The sequence below is a fragment of the Leucoraja erinacea genome, chromosome 20 (genome assembly GCF_028641065.1).
Source record: "Leucoraja erinacea ecotype New England chromosome 20, Leri_hhj_1, whole genome shotgun sequence".
NCBI classification, from domain to species: domain Eukaryota; kingdom Metazoa; phylum Chordata; class Chondrichthyes; order Rajiformes; family Rajidae; genus Leucoraja; species Leucoraja erinaceus.
In genome coordinates this window covers 16,729,004-16,742,027 of record NC_073396.1, presented here as the reverse complement: position 1 = coordinate 16,742,027, position 13,024 = coordinate 16,729,004, and the positions used below count along the sequence as shown (strand labels likewise).

General features: G+C 39.9%; 1 protein-coding gene and 1 long non-coding RNA gene across 4 annotated transcripts in view; one reads left to right on the top strand and one right to left on the bottom strand.

Moving 5' to 3' along the window:
* Positions 1-13,024, top strand: part of mad1l1 (mitotic arrest deficient 1 like 1) — a 610,531-nt gene that overhangs the window by 152,919 nt on the left and 444,588 nt on the right. For all 3 annotated transcript variants that reach the window (XM_055651367.1, XM_055651368.1, XM_055651366.1), the window contains exon 12: positions 3,745-3,882. In XM_055651367.1, coding sequence (XP_055507342.1) covers positions 3,745-3,882 — 138 coding nt within the window. The remainder of the gene's footprint in view (positions 1-3,744; positions 3,883-13,024) is intronic.
* The window catches only part of LOC129706835 (uncharacterized), a 28,036-nt gene continuing 23,864 nt past the window's right edge, over positions 8,853-13,024 (bottom strand). The window contains exon 5 of the long non-coding RNA XR_008725107.1: positions 8,853-11,564. This is a non-coding gene — a long non-coding RNA (uncharacterized LOC129706835). The remainder of the gene's footprint in view (positions 11,565-13,024) is intronic.

The following is a 13,024-nucleotide window of genomic DNA, read 5'->3' as shown; positions in this document are numbered from 1 at the left end:
GGTAGTGGGATGAATTATGAATAATGGAATATCTATGGGTAGTTAGAAATCTTATTGACATAATAAACCACCAAATCAAAACTGCAAGACTTGCACATGTTATCCGAACCACAAAATAGATTACAACCCAGAAATATCCCAAACTCTCACAATTTTCAATAATGCATACCATGATATTGATATAGTATTTTTTTGATTTATTTTAGCGAGTGTTAGTAGGTACAGTGCCCTCCATAATGTTTGGGACAAAATCCCATCATTTATTTATTTGCCTCTTCTCCACAATTTGAGATTTGTAATTGACAATGAGCACTTTAACCATGTGATATTTTCTATTACAAACCTCAAATTGTGAAGAAGAGACAAATAAATAAATGATGGGTCTTTGTCCCAAACATTGTTTTAATTGCCATTTTCATACATTTTGGTTTCACCATGTAGAAATTACAGCAGTATTTATACATAGTCCCCCCATTTCAGGGCACCATAATGTTTGGTACACAGTTCTTGGCAAACCTGGCCATCTATTCTTGTGGCTAACCAGTGATTTGCATGTTGCGGTGTAGCCTCTGTATTTCTGTTCATTAAATCTTCTGCGGACAGTGGTCATTGACAAATCCACACCTGACTTCTGAAGAGTGTTTCTGTTCTGTCAGACAGGTGTTTGGGGATTAAAAAAAAAATTATAGAGAGAATTTGCCTGTCATCAGCTGTGGAGGTGTACCTTAGCCTGCCAGTCCATTTGTGATTAGTAAGCCTACCAGTGCTCTCTTTCTTAATTATGTTCCAAACAGTTGATTTTGGTAAGCCTAAGGTTTGGCTGATGTCTCTTAACAGTTTTATTCTTGTTTGTCAGTCTCATAATGGCATTGTGGACTTTCATTTTAACAACTTTCGTCCTCATGTTGATAAACAGCAATAAAAGTTTCCATAGGTGATGGAAAGACTGGAGGAAAGACTAGGTGCTGAGAGCTCTCTTATACCTGCATTAAGGAGACATTTAAACACACCTGAGCAATTACAAAGACCTGTGAAGCCATGTGTCCCAAACATTATGGTGCCCTGAAACGGGGGGGGGAAATATGATGGGGGGGACTATATATGAACACCGCTGTAATTTCTACATGGTGAAACCAAAATGTATAAAAATGGCCTTTAATATAATCTGTCAATGTGCACTTTAACCACATGTGATTTTTCCTATTTCCAATCTCAAATTGTGCAGTGCAGAGGCAAATAAATATATGATGGGTCTTTGTCCCAAACATTATGGAGGGCACTGTTATATACAAATTCAGGAGATTATCTCTCAGAGAGTCACAAACCTTATTTCTTTACCAGATCTTCCATTCACTGCTTCGAAACCTTGTTGTTCCATGGCCCAGAATAACCCACTTCCTCCACCCACCCAAGACCCATGAGCATGACAACCTGGCAGACCTACTGTTTCAGACTTTTCTTGCCCCACCAACCAGTTCTTCTTTTATGCATCCTTCACTGATCCTCTTACATTAATGGAATTCTAACACCCTCCACCATGTTGATACTTTCCATTTCCTAAGTCCCATCAAACTCATTTGTCTATAGACTCTATACCTCCATCCTAGACCAGGATGGTCTGAGGTCCTATCACCTTTTCCTTGAACAAAGCCCTAATCAATTCCCAATGGATAGGTGATATTTTGAGTCTGAACCTTTCTTCAGATTTTCCTTATCAACCCCATTCTCATGCCATCTAACTGTAATCTTCGACACTGTTCCTAATGAAGATCCTATCAATCCCCGCTTTAAAAATACCTAACGTCTTGGCCTCCCCAGCGGTCTGTTGAAATGAATTCCACAGATTCACCACATTCTGGCTGAAGAAATTCCACCTCATCTCTATTCTAGAGGTTTGTCCTTTTATTCTGAGGCTGTGCCCTCTGATTCTCGACTCTTCCAATATTGGAAATATTCTTCTCCATCCTCTCTTTCTAGGCCTTTCAGTATCCGCTGGGGTGGGAGATTGCAACCTTTACGTAGTCCACCCTGTTTTGATTAATACAATCAACCCGACGTGCACAAACAAATAGATCAAATAGAACAAGTTGACCTACAACTTTAGGCTGTGCACACCATACGCAAGAATGTATCTGGTTGGTTTCAATGAGATCCCCCCTCTGTTCTAAACTCCTGCGAATACTGTCTCACAGACTTCCTCGGTTTTACTGTACGTGTATATCTGGCCTTATTAATCCTTGCAAAGCATCCCCTTACATTTTCTGTGATTAAATTCCATTTGATATTGGTCTGTCAATTTTATCAACAATATTGTTCTATAGCCAAAGATTACACTCCTCACTATTAACAACATAACCAATGTCACCCGCAAACTTACTTATCACACCACCTCGCTAATGTCTGTATGAAAGAGCAGCAGTCCCAATGCTGATCCCTGCTGTAAACCCCACAGCCCTCCTATTTATAAAAACACTCCTTAACCATGTCAGTTTTGGAAACAATTTGCCAACTTGAACTGGATTCCACAGGCTCTTATCCTTTGGACTACTCTCCCTTCTACAACTTTTTTTAAAGGGCTTACTGAAATCCAGGCAGTGCCGTGCTGATGCCCTATTTACAGACTGCCCTGACAATATTGATAGAAGGCAAATCTGATACTGAATCTTTGACATGTAAAATTGGTATTGCATTGGTTTATTATTGTTACAAGTACTGAGATACAGTGAAAAATTAGTTTGCATGCTATATAGGCAGATTGTACCATACATGTGTGCAACAAGTAGTGCAAATTATAAAATAGATAAAGTGCAGACTATAGCGTTGCAGCTCCAGTGAATGTGCAGATTAAAAAAAGTGCAAGGGAAGCAGCAAGTTAGGCTGGAAGATTGTGAATATATTAAGCATATGAGACGAGAATGGTTTGAGTAATGGATTAGGCTGCGCCACGACGGTATGGAGTTTCTTCTGGTCTTGGACAGAACAATTGCCATACCTAGCTGAGCTGCAACCTGCTAGGGTACTTTCTATGATGCATCTGTAAAACTGGTATGTGTCATTGGGGACGTGCCGAATTTGGCTGTAGCGTCAGTGTGGTTGGACCATGTTCGATTGTTGGTGATATTTACACATAGCAACTTGAAGCTCTTGACCATCTCCACTTCAGCACAATTGATGGATCTGTGGTATTCCATCCCACTTCCTGAAATCCATAAACAGCGTCTTCATTTTGTGACGTTGGGAGAGATTATTCATGTCATCATCCTACTAAGCACTCTGTCTATGTCAAACCATGTGAGTCATTTAAACAGTTTAAAACATTTTCTTTATTCAGACATTTAAAAACTTACAAAGGTGATGTAATTTTTTTTAAATTGTTAATATAAAAATACTTATGGAAATACACATGTACTATAAAATGAATAGAAATTGCTGTAAAATAAAGAGTAAAATATACATTCCCTATTCTCCAATCTGGGAGTCTACAAGTTCAGCATTAAGTCTAACCTGGTAAGAGATCATGGAGGTAATTTTCCCTCCATGATCTTTGGGAACGTGTGAAGACCTATTGAATCTAGCAGTGCCTGAGTTTGAACCTTTTCAGCTTGGTTGTATCAATTATCATGTCATCAGTAAATCTAGTTCTGTGTGGCCAAGCTCTCCTGGTAACTGGGTATTCTTCCAAAGTCATTCAAGGAAGAAAATGAAGAATTCAGTTTTTTTAATCCATGCTTTTGATGTGTTTAGGCTCGTGATGGCATGAAATGCATCTTGGATTCCTACGACAATGAGTTGGTTACCAATTATGCACCACAGCTGAACCGGCGGGTTCGTGAATCTGAAAACATGACTCGGGATCTGCAGGTTCATATTTCTGACCTGGAGGTAAGCAGCTTCTGGGTCGACATAACCATTGGAGTTTTTGAGATTCCCGATTGTGGGAATTTTGAGAAGTTTTGAATTTTCTTTTGGTCAATCTTCATGTAAATCTAGAGTCATGGAGCCGAGATATGGAAAGAGACCCTTCATCTAATTTCCCCCTCCTTCCCCTCCCCTTCCCAACTCTGCCACAGCACAGTCTCCGTTTTTCTTCCTTTCATCTTCCCCCCCCCCCCCCCCCCCCCCCCACATCAGTCTGAAGAAGTGTCCCGACCCAAAACGTCACCCATTCCTTCGCTCCATAGATGCTGCCTCACCCGTTGAGTTTCTCCAGCATTTTTGTCTACCTTCATCTCAGAGTCAGTGCTGACCGTTAAGCATCTATTCATGATAAACGTACAGTGATCGCCTACAAATCCCATCAACTATCCACAGATTCTACCACTCACATAAATATCAGGGCTAATTTAATCTACCAACCCGTGAATTTTTGAGATGTGAGTGGAAACTAGAGTATCTAGGGGAAACCCTCACAGTCACAGGAAGAGTATTCAAACTCCACACAGACAGCACCAGAGGTCAGGATGAATCTGGATCATTATCACTGTCACATCCTTAATGCTTCATAAATATAGGTTGTAGAATGTACATGGTATAATCATTAGAAGATTGCTCTAAATCATTAGAAGGTCGCTCTAAAAATGAATGTATTTTGGTATAACCTGCAAAACTCCATTGAAACAAATTGATGGAAAAAAGTTATAAATTTGGAGAGGGCGAGTGGTATAATCGCAGAGAAACTACAATTTAAAATTGTAATTGAAAATACATGGGATGTGAAGCTATCTTGGCTTTGTTCATGTGTTTATATTGATATTGCCCAGGGGTCGATCGTGTGACCTTCATTCACGGTGCTGCTTTGCTCGGTTCCTAGGATCGAGTAGAGTGTCTTACCAGAGCATGATGGAATACTGACCTCTCTCTAGCTGCTGCAGTAATCATTGTAAAATACACACAATTATTCAAGGGTGCTTGCACAATCTCTGTGATCACCTCTCCCTTTTTTTTTTATTGACCAGGAATTGTGTGAGAATTATACTAGTTAATGTTAACTCCTGGCCACTGACTCCATCTGAGGGACCTTGACACAAACCTTATGTAATCAGAATATTAAAACATGAGATTAACTTGTATGCCAATAATAATGCAGGTGATTTTTTTAATTACATCAGCCAATTGCTCATTAGGGGAAAATTCAATAGAATACTGCTGTTAAGTGTTGCACAAAATTTGCTTTGTTTGGAAATTATGGCTTAACAACCAGAGCAGTGGATCTGCTAAACTATTCGTCATTTTAACTGGGCATTCTGTCAGAGCAAAAGTACGTTTTAGATCTTTCTGTTTGCAGTGGTCTCTGCAATTATGTTTATGCATGAAATACATTCAGCATAAAACATCAAATTATGAAGTGAGAAGGTACTTTTTGCACAGAATACAAAACCAGTTAATTATTATCTTAAAGGTACAGCCATGTGAGAAAAATTATCATGAACTTTGCATATTTTGAAGTAGAACTTGGAATGTTTTATATGTTGCAGAACAGATCCCAATTACTTGGCACAGATGCCTAATTAATGTCCCATAGTGAGCTCCATTTCCCTCATCAAATATTGGACAAGCTTGGATCAAAACATTTTTCAATTAACAATGTTCTGTTGTGGATCCACCACCTCGTCACTCCACCTCCTCACTAAAATAGAATAGCTGTGCTGGATGACTTTGTCATCCCATTTGTGTCTGTGCCATGAGACTATCTGCCAGTTAAGGCAATTATGTAAATTTATGCCAAATATTAGCCTTCAATTTTCTGCTCTCAATTTTAGAATGTGCTCCTTGCTTCATGAATATTTCCCTCATTTTAAACCATTCCTTCTTAAAATCACCCAGATATTCATTCAGATCACAATTTACATCTTTATATCTTAATCTGTGAAATTAAAATTAGTACTGTGCTTTAGTTTCAAGAAATGAAATGTTGCCTTTTCATTCTGTTTCCCCACCCAATGTTATGTCACTAAACTTTGTATAAAGGAAAAAATATTACACTGTTTAAGTCACATCTGCATAATTCTTACCATGTCATTTTGTGCAAAAAGTGGCAAAAAGGTATACCCCATTTGGATTTTATTTGGAACCTTCTATGTTTATGCTGGTCATACAGTTGATTTTGAGATTAAATGATCACTGGGTTAAATTATCACTTTTATTTCCATGCATTTCTTCTGACTGCAAATTGTGCCCAACAAGGGTTTAGACATGAATCTATAAGAATTGTGGGAGATCAGGTAGTGAACAGAGAGTGGGTGGAATGGGTTTTTGTTTATATGGATAACCGGTTTATATGGAACTTTGTAACAATCTAAACAGAAGGAACAATGTTGGCACAGCATTTTCCACTACAGTAAACCCTCATTATAACAGACCATAGGGGGTGAATGATGTTCGTTATTGCCGATTATCGGTGGCAGCAGCCTGCAGAAAGCGCTATCCTCAGGAGCTATAGTATGAGCCATGCCAACAGCTGCTTCAACTGCACTGTGTGGTGGGTGATGAAGGACTTGCTGGTGGTGGACCTTGTGAACCGGGGTGGTGTCGGAAGCCGGGGCCAGGGAGGTGGAGCGAGTCGGGGTGACATCGATAGATCTGTCTGCTGTAACCAAAATCTGTTATAAAGGGGTCGGTTAAAATGATGGTTCACTATATTAAATTATTGTAAAATGCAAATATTGTGGTATTTAGCTGGACTCTATTGGGAATGTATTGGAAATGCATTCTAGCAAGCGAGGTAGATGCATAATCCTTGGCCTTTGTATCCTATCCAATCATCATATACATTGTTATACCCCAATGGTATACTCCTGTTGAGGAATTCCAACTTGTTCTGGCAGTTTCCAGCTGTTCTCTAATTCTTGACCTTTGAGCTGTTTCCTGGTGATAAATACAAAAGCTCAAAGATGTGGTCAAGTAACAACAGTGGTCACAAATATTGACTTCTAACCAACGCATTTAAAGACGATGCACTGATTTGAAACAAATGGTCACTTGGTTAAAAACTTGGGTTTGATTCGTACTTTTGTTGAATTGAATTTCTATAGGATGGGAGCTTCACGTTTTATTTTTTAACGCCTACAAAAACTTGCGGCAACTAAATACAGCTGTTCCTTGCCGCATTTAATTGCTGCCAAGGAAGAAGAAAGGAAGAGGCGGAGACAGTGGGCTGTGGGAGAGCTGGGAAGGGGAGGGGAAAGAGAGAGAAAGCAGGGACTACCTGAAATTGGAGAAGTCAATGTTCATACCGATGGCAGCTCTCTTTCTGCTTTTTCTCTTAGTTGTGATTGGTAGCACGAATAAAGTTCATGATAGGTTGAAACAGAATCATAGCTGAAAACATTTATTTCACTATATTGTGCTTCTCTGTCTTTGTATTTTGCATTCTGTATAGTGCATCAGATACAATTGACCTGAAATGTTAAATGAAACTTCCTTCTCCATGGCATGCTGAGTGCTTCTGAGTTTCATTTGAGTCTGTTATGGGCCTGTCCCACTTAGGCGTTATTTGGGGTGACTACAGGCGACTGCCACAAAATTTTCAACTTGTTGAAAATTTTTTGGTGACAGTGGCGACAATTCTTGCTGTCGTAGGTTGACGTAGGTGTTGTCACTTGTGTCACAGGCAGGTGTCGCAGACGAATTCCATTAAAATCAGTCCCTGGTAGTCGCCTAAAGAGTCGCTTACAATTTTTACTGATACCTGGCTGGTGAAACTCTTAAGTGTGTCTGATGAGTAGAGTTCTCCAGATGACTGGAATTTGAGTTTATGACCTCTATTATCAAGAAAGGTCTATTAGTGTTATGCTTTATCAACTTCAAAATTCTGTATATACAATGCATTTGAGGTTAGAAATTGTTTCTACAGCTGGAAGCTGAACATATGGCATTTAATATGCCAACCTTGTCATACTTCCAATTAACTGATCTAAGTGCACATTGGCTCCGTTAAGACATAAATCACGTCAGCTCAAATATAGTGCAATTTTCATATTAACCTTCTCACCAGCCAATATGCATTGCTGGTGACCAAATCCCTGTACAAGCAGGCTTTGAAGATTATTAATGTAGATACTGAAATATGTGGCCTTCATCATAAAATCCAGCACTATTTTAGCAAACAATTTTATACCTATTTACCAGTTAACTTTGTTTAATCATTTCTTTTCTGCGCTACTCATCTGAAGGCTGGTGCTAACTTGCCCACCTGATTTCCTGGCTTAAATAGCAGTTCCAGAAGAAATAAAGTAAGAGTATTGGATATTGTAAAGGCTATTCTATTGGACAAAGTTCTGGTTATAATGCTTGTAGTGTGAAAAATTGCTCAGATGTGTGTTATCTGCAAAGAACATTTTTTGTTCTTTCTGAGCGGTCATGTTGGGAGAGAGGCTATGTTGAGGAAAAGTGCAACACTGAGGCTTTGGCTCATGACGCTTCGTTGAGGTAGTTGAGAAAAGGATAACAACAGGTTAAGTTACAATCTGTTTGCCTGGGTAATTCTTCCTATGTTTTCGGAGTCATAGTGAAGGCAGATGGGATGGTGGAATGCTTCTCCTGCCTGTCATTTCCAGTGCCCTGAGGTCTATACCTGCAGTACGTGTATTCGGCTGCAACTCCTTCAACACCGTGTTAAGGAGCTGCAGCTGGGTGACCTCAGTAGGCAGAAAATGCAGGAATCCCCAGGAGCCATTCACCTCGACAACAGGTATAGTTTAGCTTTGTTTATTAGTGTCAGGTGTAACGAGGTACAGTGAAAAATATTTTGTTGTGTGCAATCCAGTCAAAGAAAAGACTACAGCTGCTCCTCGACCTACGATGGCGATACATTCCAATAAACCCATCGAAAATCGAAAATATCGTAAGTTGAAAACGCATTTAATACAATTTGATCACGTGACCGGAAGTGAGCTGCGACTCGTCGCCGTTGCCGAGCGTTTGCACCACAAGTCGAAATATCGTGTCAAAGCATCGTAAATTGGGGAGCATCTGTATACATGATTGCAATCAGGCCGTTCACAGTGTACAGATAAAGGATACAAAATTTAATGCAAGATAATGGCTGATAAAGTCCAATTAAAGATAGTTCAAGGTCTCCAATGAGGTAGATGGGAGGTCATGACCGCACTCTAGCTGGTGACAGGCTTCAGTTGCCTGATACCAGCTGGGAAGAAACTGTCCCTGAATCTCGAGATTTGCATTTCCGAACCTTTGTAACTCTTGCCTAACAGGAGAGGGGGGAAGAGCGAGTGACCGGGGTAAGACCGGTCCAAGGCTGGTGGCCTTGCCGAGGCAGCGTGAAGTGTAGATAGAGTCAACAGAAAGAAGGTTGGTTTGCCTGCTAATCTGGGCTACATCCACAACTCTCTGCAATTTCTTGCGGTCTTGGATGGAGCAGATCCTATACCAGACAGTGGTGCATCCCAATAAAATGCTTTCTATGGCGCATCTGTAGATGTTGGCGAGGGTTGTTGGGAACATGCCACACTTCCTAAGTCTTCTCAAGGAGTAGAGGCGTTTGTGTGTTTTCTTGGCCACAGCTTCAATGTGGCTGGTCCCGGACAAATTGCTGGTGATATTTATTCCTAAGAACTTGAAGATATCGACCATCTCTACTTTGGCTCCATCAATACATTCTGGGGTGTGTGTATTGCTTCGCTTCCTGAAGTCAGTCACATTCTCCTTTTTCTTGCTGACATCTAGGGAGGTCGTTGAGGGGAATGGCTCTTGGGGATTCCTGCACTTTCTGCCTAATCCTTTTCCTGGTGGTCACCCATCTACTTCCTGCTTGTACCTTAGGAATGACCACCTCACTGTAACTCTTATCTATGTCACTGTCATATCCTCGAATAATCCTGAGCACCCAGCTGCATCAGGTTACGATGTACCTAATATTTTTCCTATACTCCATCTCATCATTATTTCATATCCTGCCAACTATGGTGGTATCGTCTGTGAGCTTGTTAATTGAGTTGGGTTGGTATTTGGCTGCACAATCATGAGTGTACATGGAGTATAGTATCCGTGTTCTCCAGAGATAAAGCCTGACCCACTGAATTACACCTGCATGTTGTGTTCTTTTGTGTAAACCAGCATCTGCAGTTCCGTGTTTCCACTCGCGAAGATTTAAGATTGCTTTGATAAGGAGAAGACTGAATCTTGTGGGAAGGTGCTAAATTGGAGTAACCAAATTACAATGTTATGAGGTAGGAGCTCGGGAGGGTAAACTGGGAGCAATTGTTATTGGGTATGTCCGTATCTGACATGTGGAAGTTGTTTAATGGCCGGCTGATGGGTGTTCAGGATCGGAATTTCCATTAGGGAGGAAGAATAAGGATGGCAAAGTAAGGAAACCTTGGATGACCAAAGAGGATTTAATAGTCTAAAAGAAAAAGGGAGCACTTGTAGGTTAAAGGGGTTGGAAACAGACAGGAATATAAAGAAAGGGAAGAAAAGAAGTGAAGCAGATGATTAATGGGCCACAAAATAGCTTTGGTGCGTCAGATTAATGAAAATCCTAAAGCTTTTCAAACCAATATTAAAACCAAGAGGATAACCTCAGAGAATAAAGGATAGATTTGTGCGAGGAGTCTGAGGATGTACTTTGCAAATGTTTTCATCATGGAGAACTCATGGAGAACACTGAGATCAATGTGGAGAATACTAATATGCAAGGCCTCTATAATCTTTGGTTGGTATCACAATTTAGTCATTAAGTTGCAATTTTTGTATCACTGTTGGGCACCCCGTGATTAATGGTTAGAAGTAAATGGCTTTGTCAAAGGATATTGAAATCTTCTAAATTTGGTGGTTGTTTTTTTTGTGAACATGTAGTTTTCCTTGTCTTAGTGGTGAATCAGTGGTTGTGAGTTCCCATAATTTTGGAATTTGAAAACATCGTATTTACAAATTGATATGATAGTTAATAAATAGTTCATCTGATGTGTAATGCTACTCAAGCTAAAACAGACAAGTTTTGTCTGTGTTGAGAATTCCCAACTTCTCATACCTGTGCAGCTTTTATTTTTTTGGCGAGCCAGAATTTTCCCAGCAAGCATGAGATGAATAAAATAATCATATTCACACCTTCTGTCTTCTGTTGGAGGGATGATAAAACGATTAATTGTTAATGTTCCAATAAATGGTTAGTTTGTTAATTTATTGGATTGATTTATTTATTGTCATATCTATTGATATACAGTGAAGAGGTTTTGTTTGCTGCCTTCCAGTCAAATTAAATCATACACTGCATTAATACAATCAACTCATACACAAGTAAAAGATTAAAAAGTATATAGTTAGAATCCTGATAGATTTACAATTGGAATAGAGATTTGAAGTAAACAATTAACATTGTACTTTGGTTTAAAATGGTTTGCATTGACTGTAATGGTTATATGGCAATCAGTGCTGATGAAGTAAAGGGTTATTAATCTGAAATGTTATCTCAATTTCATTCTCTATGCATGCTGCATTGAGTATTCCCAACAATTTATGCTTTTATGAGAAGACATCAGTAGAAATGTTTCACTTTGATTGTGTATAGAGGGCTAGCCCTCGTTCTGTTGTATTGCCTTCCACATCTGCAAGAGAAAAGAAGAGGAAACATTGGAATAGTATTGCGAGCAACGGCCACAGTCTCGCGTACCAAAAAATCCAGGGGCAAATGAAAAGATGAGCCAAGGGGAAATTAAAATCATTATAATATGTCCTTCCAGAATTATCAGTATTTTTGTTAGATTATTTGTTATGAACAAGTATTGGCTTTATTATCACGATGATGATGATATTAAGGTGCATCAGGTGCAGAAAGTTAAGGCTTCATATACATGTTTGGAGCATTGCTGAGATCCATTGATCAGGATTTCTTGATATGCTGATCGATGTTCCACCTGTAACTAATAGCATTTGTCAGCTTAGTAATAAAAAATCTAGCACTCCAACATGGGCACAACCCGGTACCAGAACTGCAAATCACTGGATGTCGATCCTGGAATGTCTGTGCTGCAGCAGTAAGCTCTCCGTAGTGTTCAATGTTTCACCATCAGCTGCTTTCAACTGTTCAAGAGCCCAATGTTTGCCAATCATGGCTGCATTGGGCAACATCGTTGCATCTGTGACTAGGACATGAAGCCCGGAAATAAGATCCCCTAAATCCCCTAAAGCTGCAGGTTGTTAACACACCATTTAAAATATGATTATGAACTAAGACAATGAGGCCAAATAGTAAAGTCTCAGGGATAAACAAGACAAAAAGGGCCATTGCAGTCTATCAACCTCCGGTTAGAAAAACTGTAGAATTTCACTGTCTGGGGAATTTTGGAAGACTTCATTTTAGCCTGGTATCACTGGACAGGGATTGGGTATGGATTGTTGGATTTCATGGTCCACAGAATTATATCTGTTGCAGAGGGATGCGCAGAGACCCAGTTCCGTGAGTTTGATAACCAGCTTGGAGGTTTCCTTATGGTGTTGAGAATTATTATGGAGGATATTTACTCACTTATCTTTACAAATTGTAATCTGTGGAACAAGAAGTAGAGGAGGAGGTGCAGAATCCAAGTTCTAGGAGTTTGGGAATGAGTTTGGTTAGAATTGTGGTGTTGAGGGCAGAGGTATGTCAATAAATAAGAGTCTGACTTGGATGTCCTTGCTATCCAGATGTTCCAGCGATGAGTGCAGGACGTGTTGCAGCAGACGGCAGATTGTATTGGGTATTTTCTGTCTGGAGGTTGGAGTTATTGTGAGACAGTGCTAGTCTCTTGAAGCACTTGATAATGGTGGATGTCAGAGCCACTGGATGGTATTCATTCAGGCACACTTCCTTATTTTTCTTTAGCCCCAGCATGAAAGTGGTCTTTTTAAAGCGGGTACGAACCAAAGGTTGGCAAAGGGAGAGGCTAAAAATGTCTGCAAATACTGTCAGCCGGCCCACGCATGTTCTGAGGACAAGTCTGGTGACTCCATCTGCCCAGTTGCTTTCTGTGATTTCACTCTCAGAAGGCCAATTTGACGTCTGTAACAATGACTATGACTACAGGTG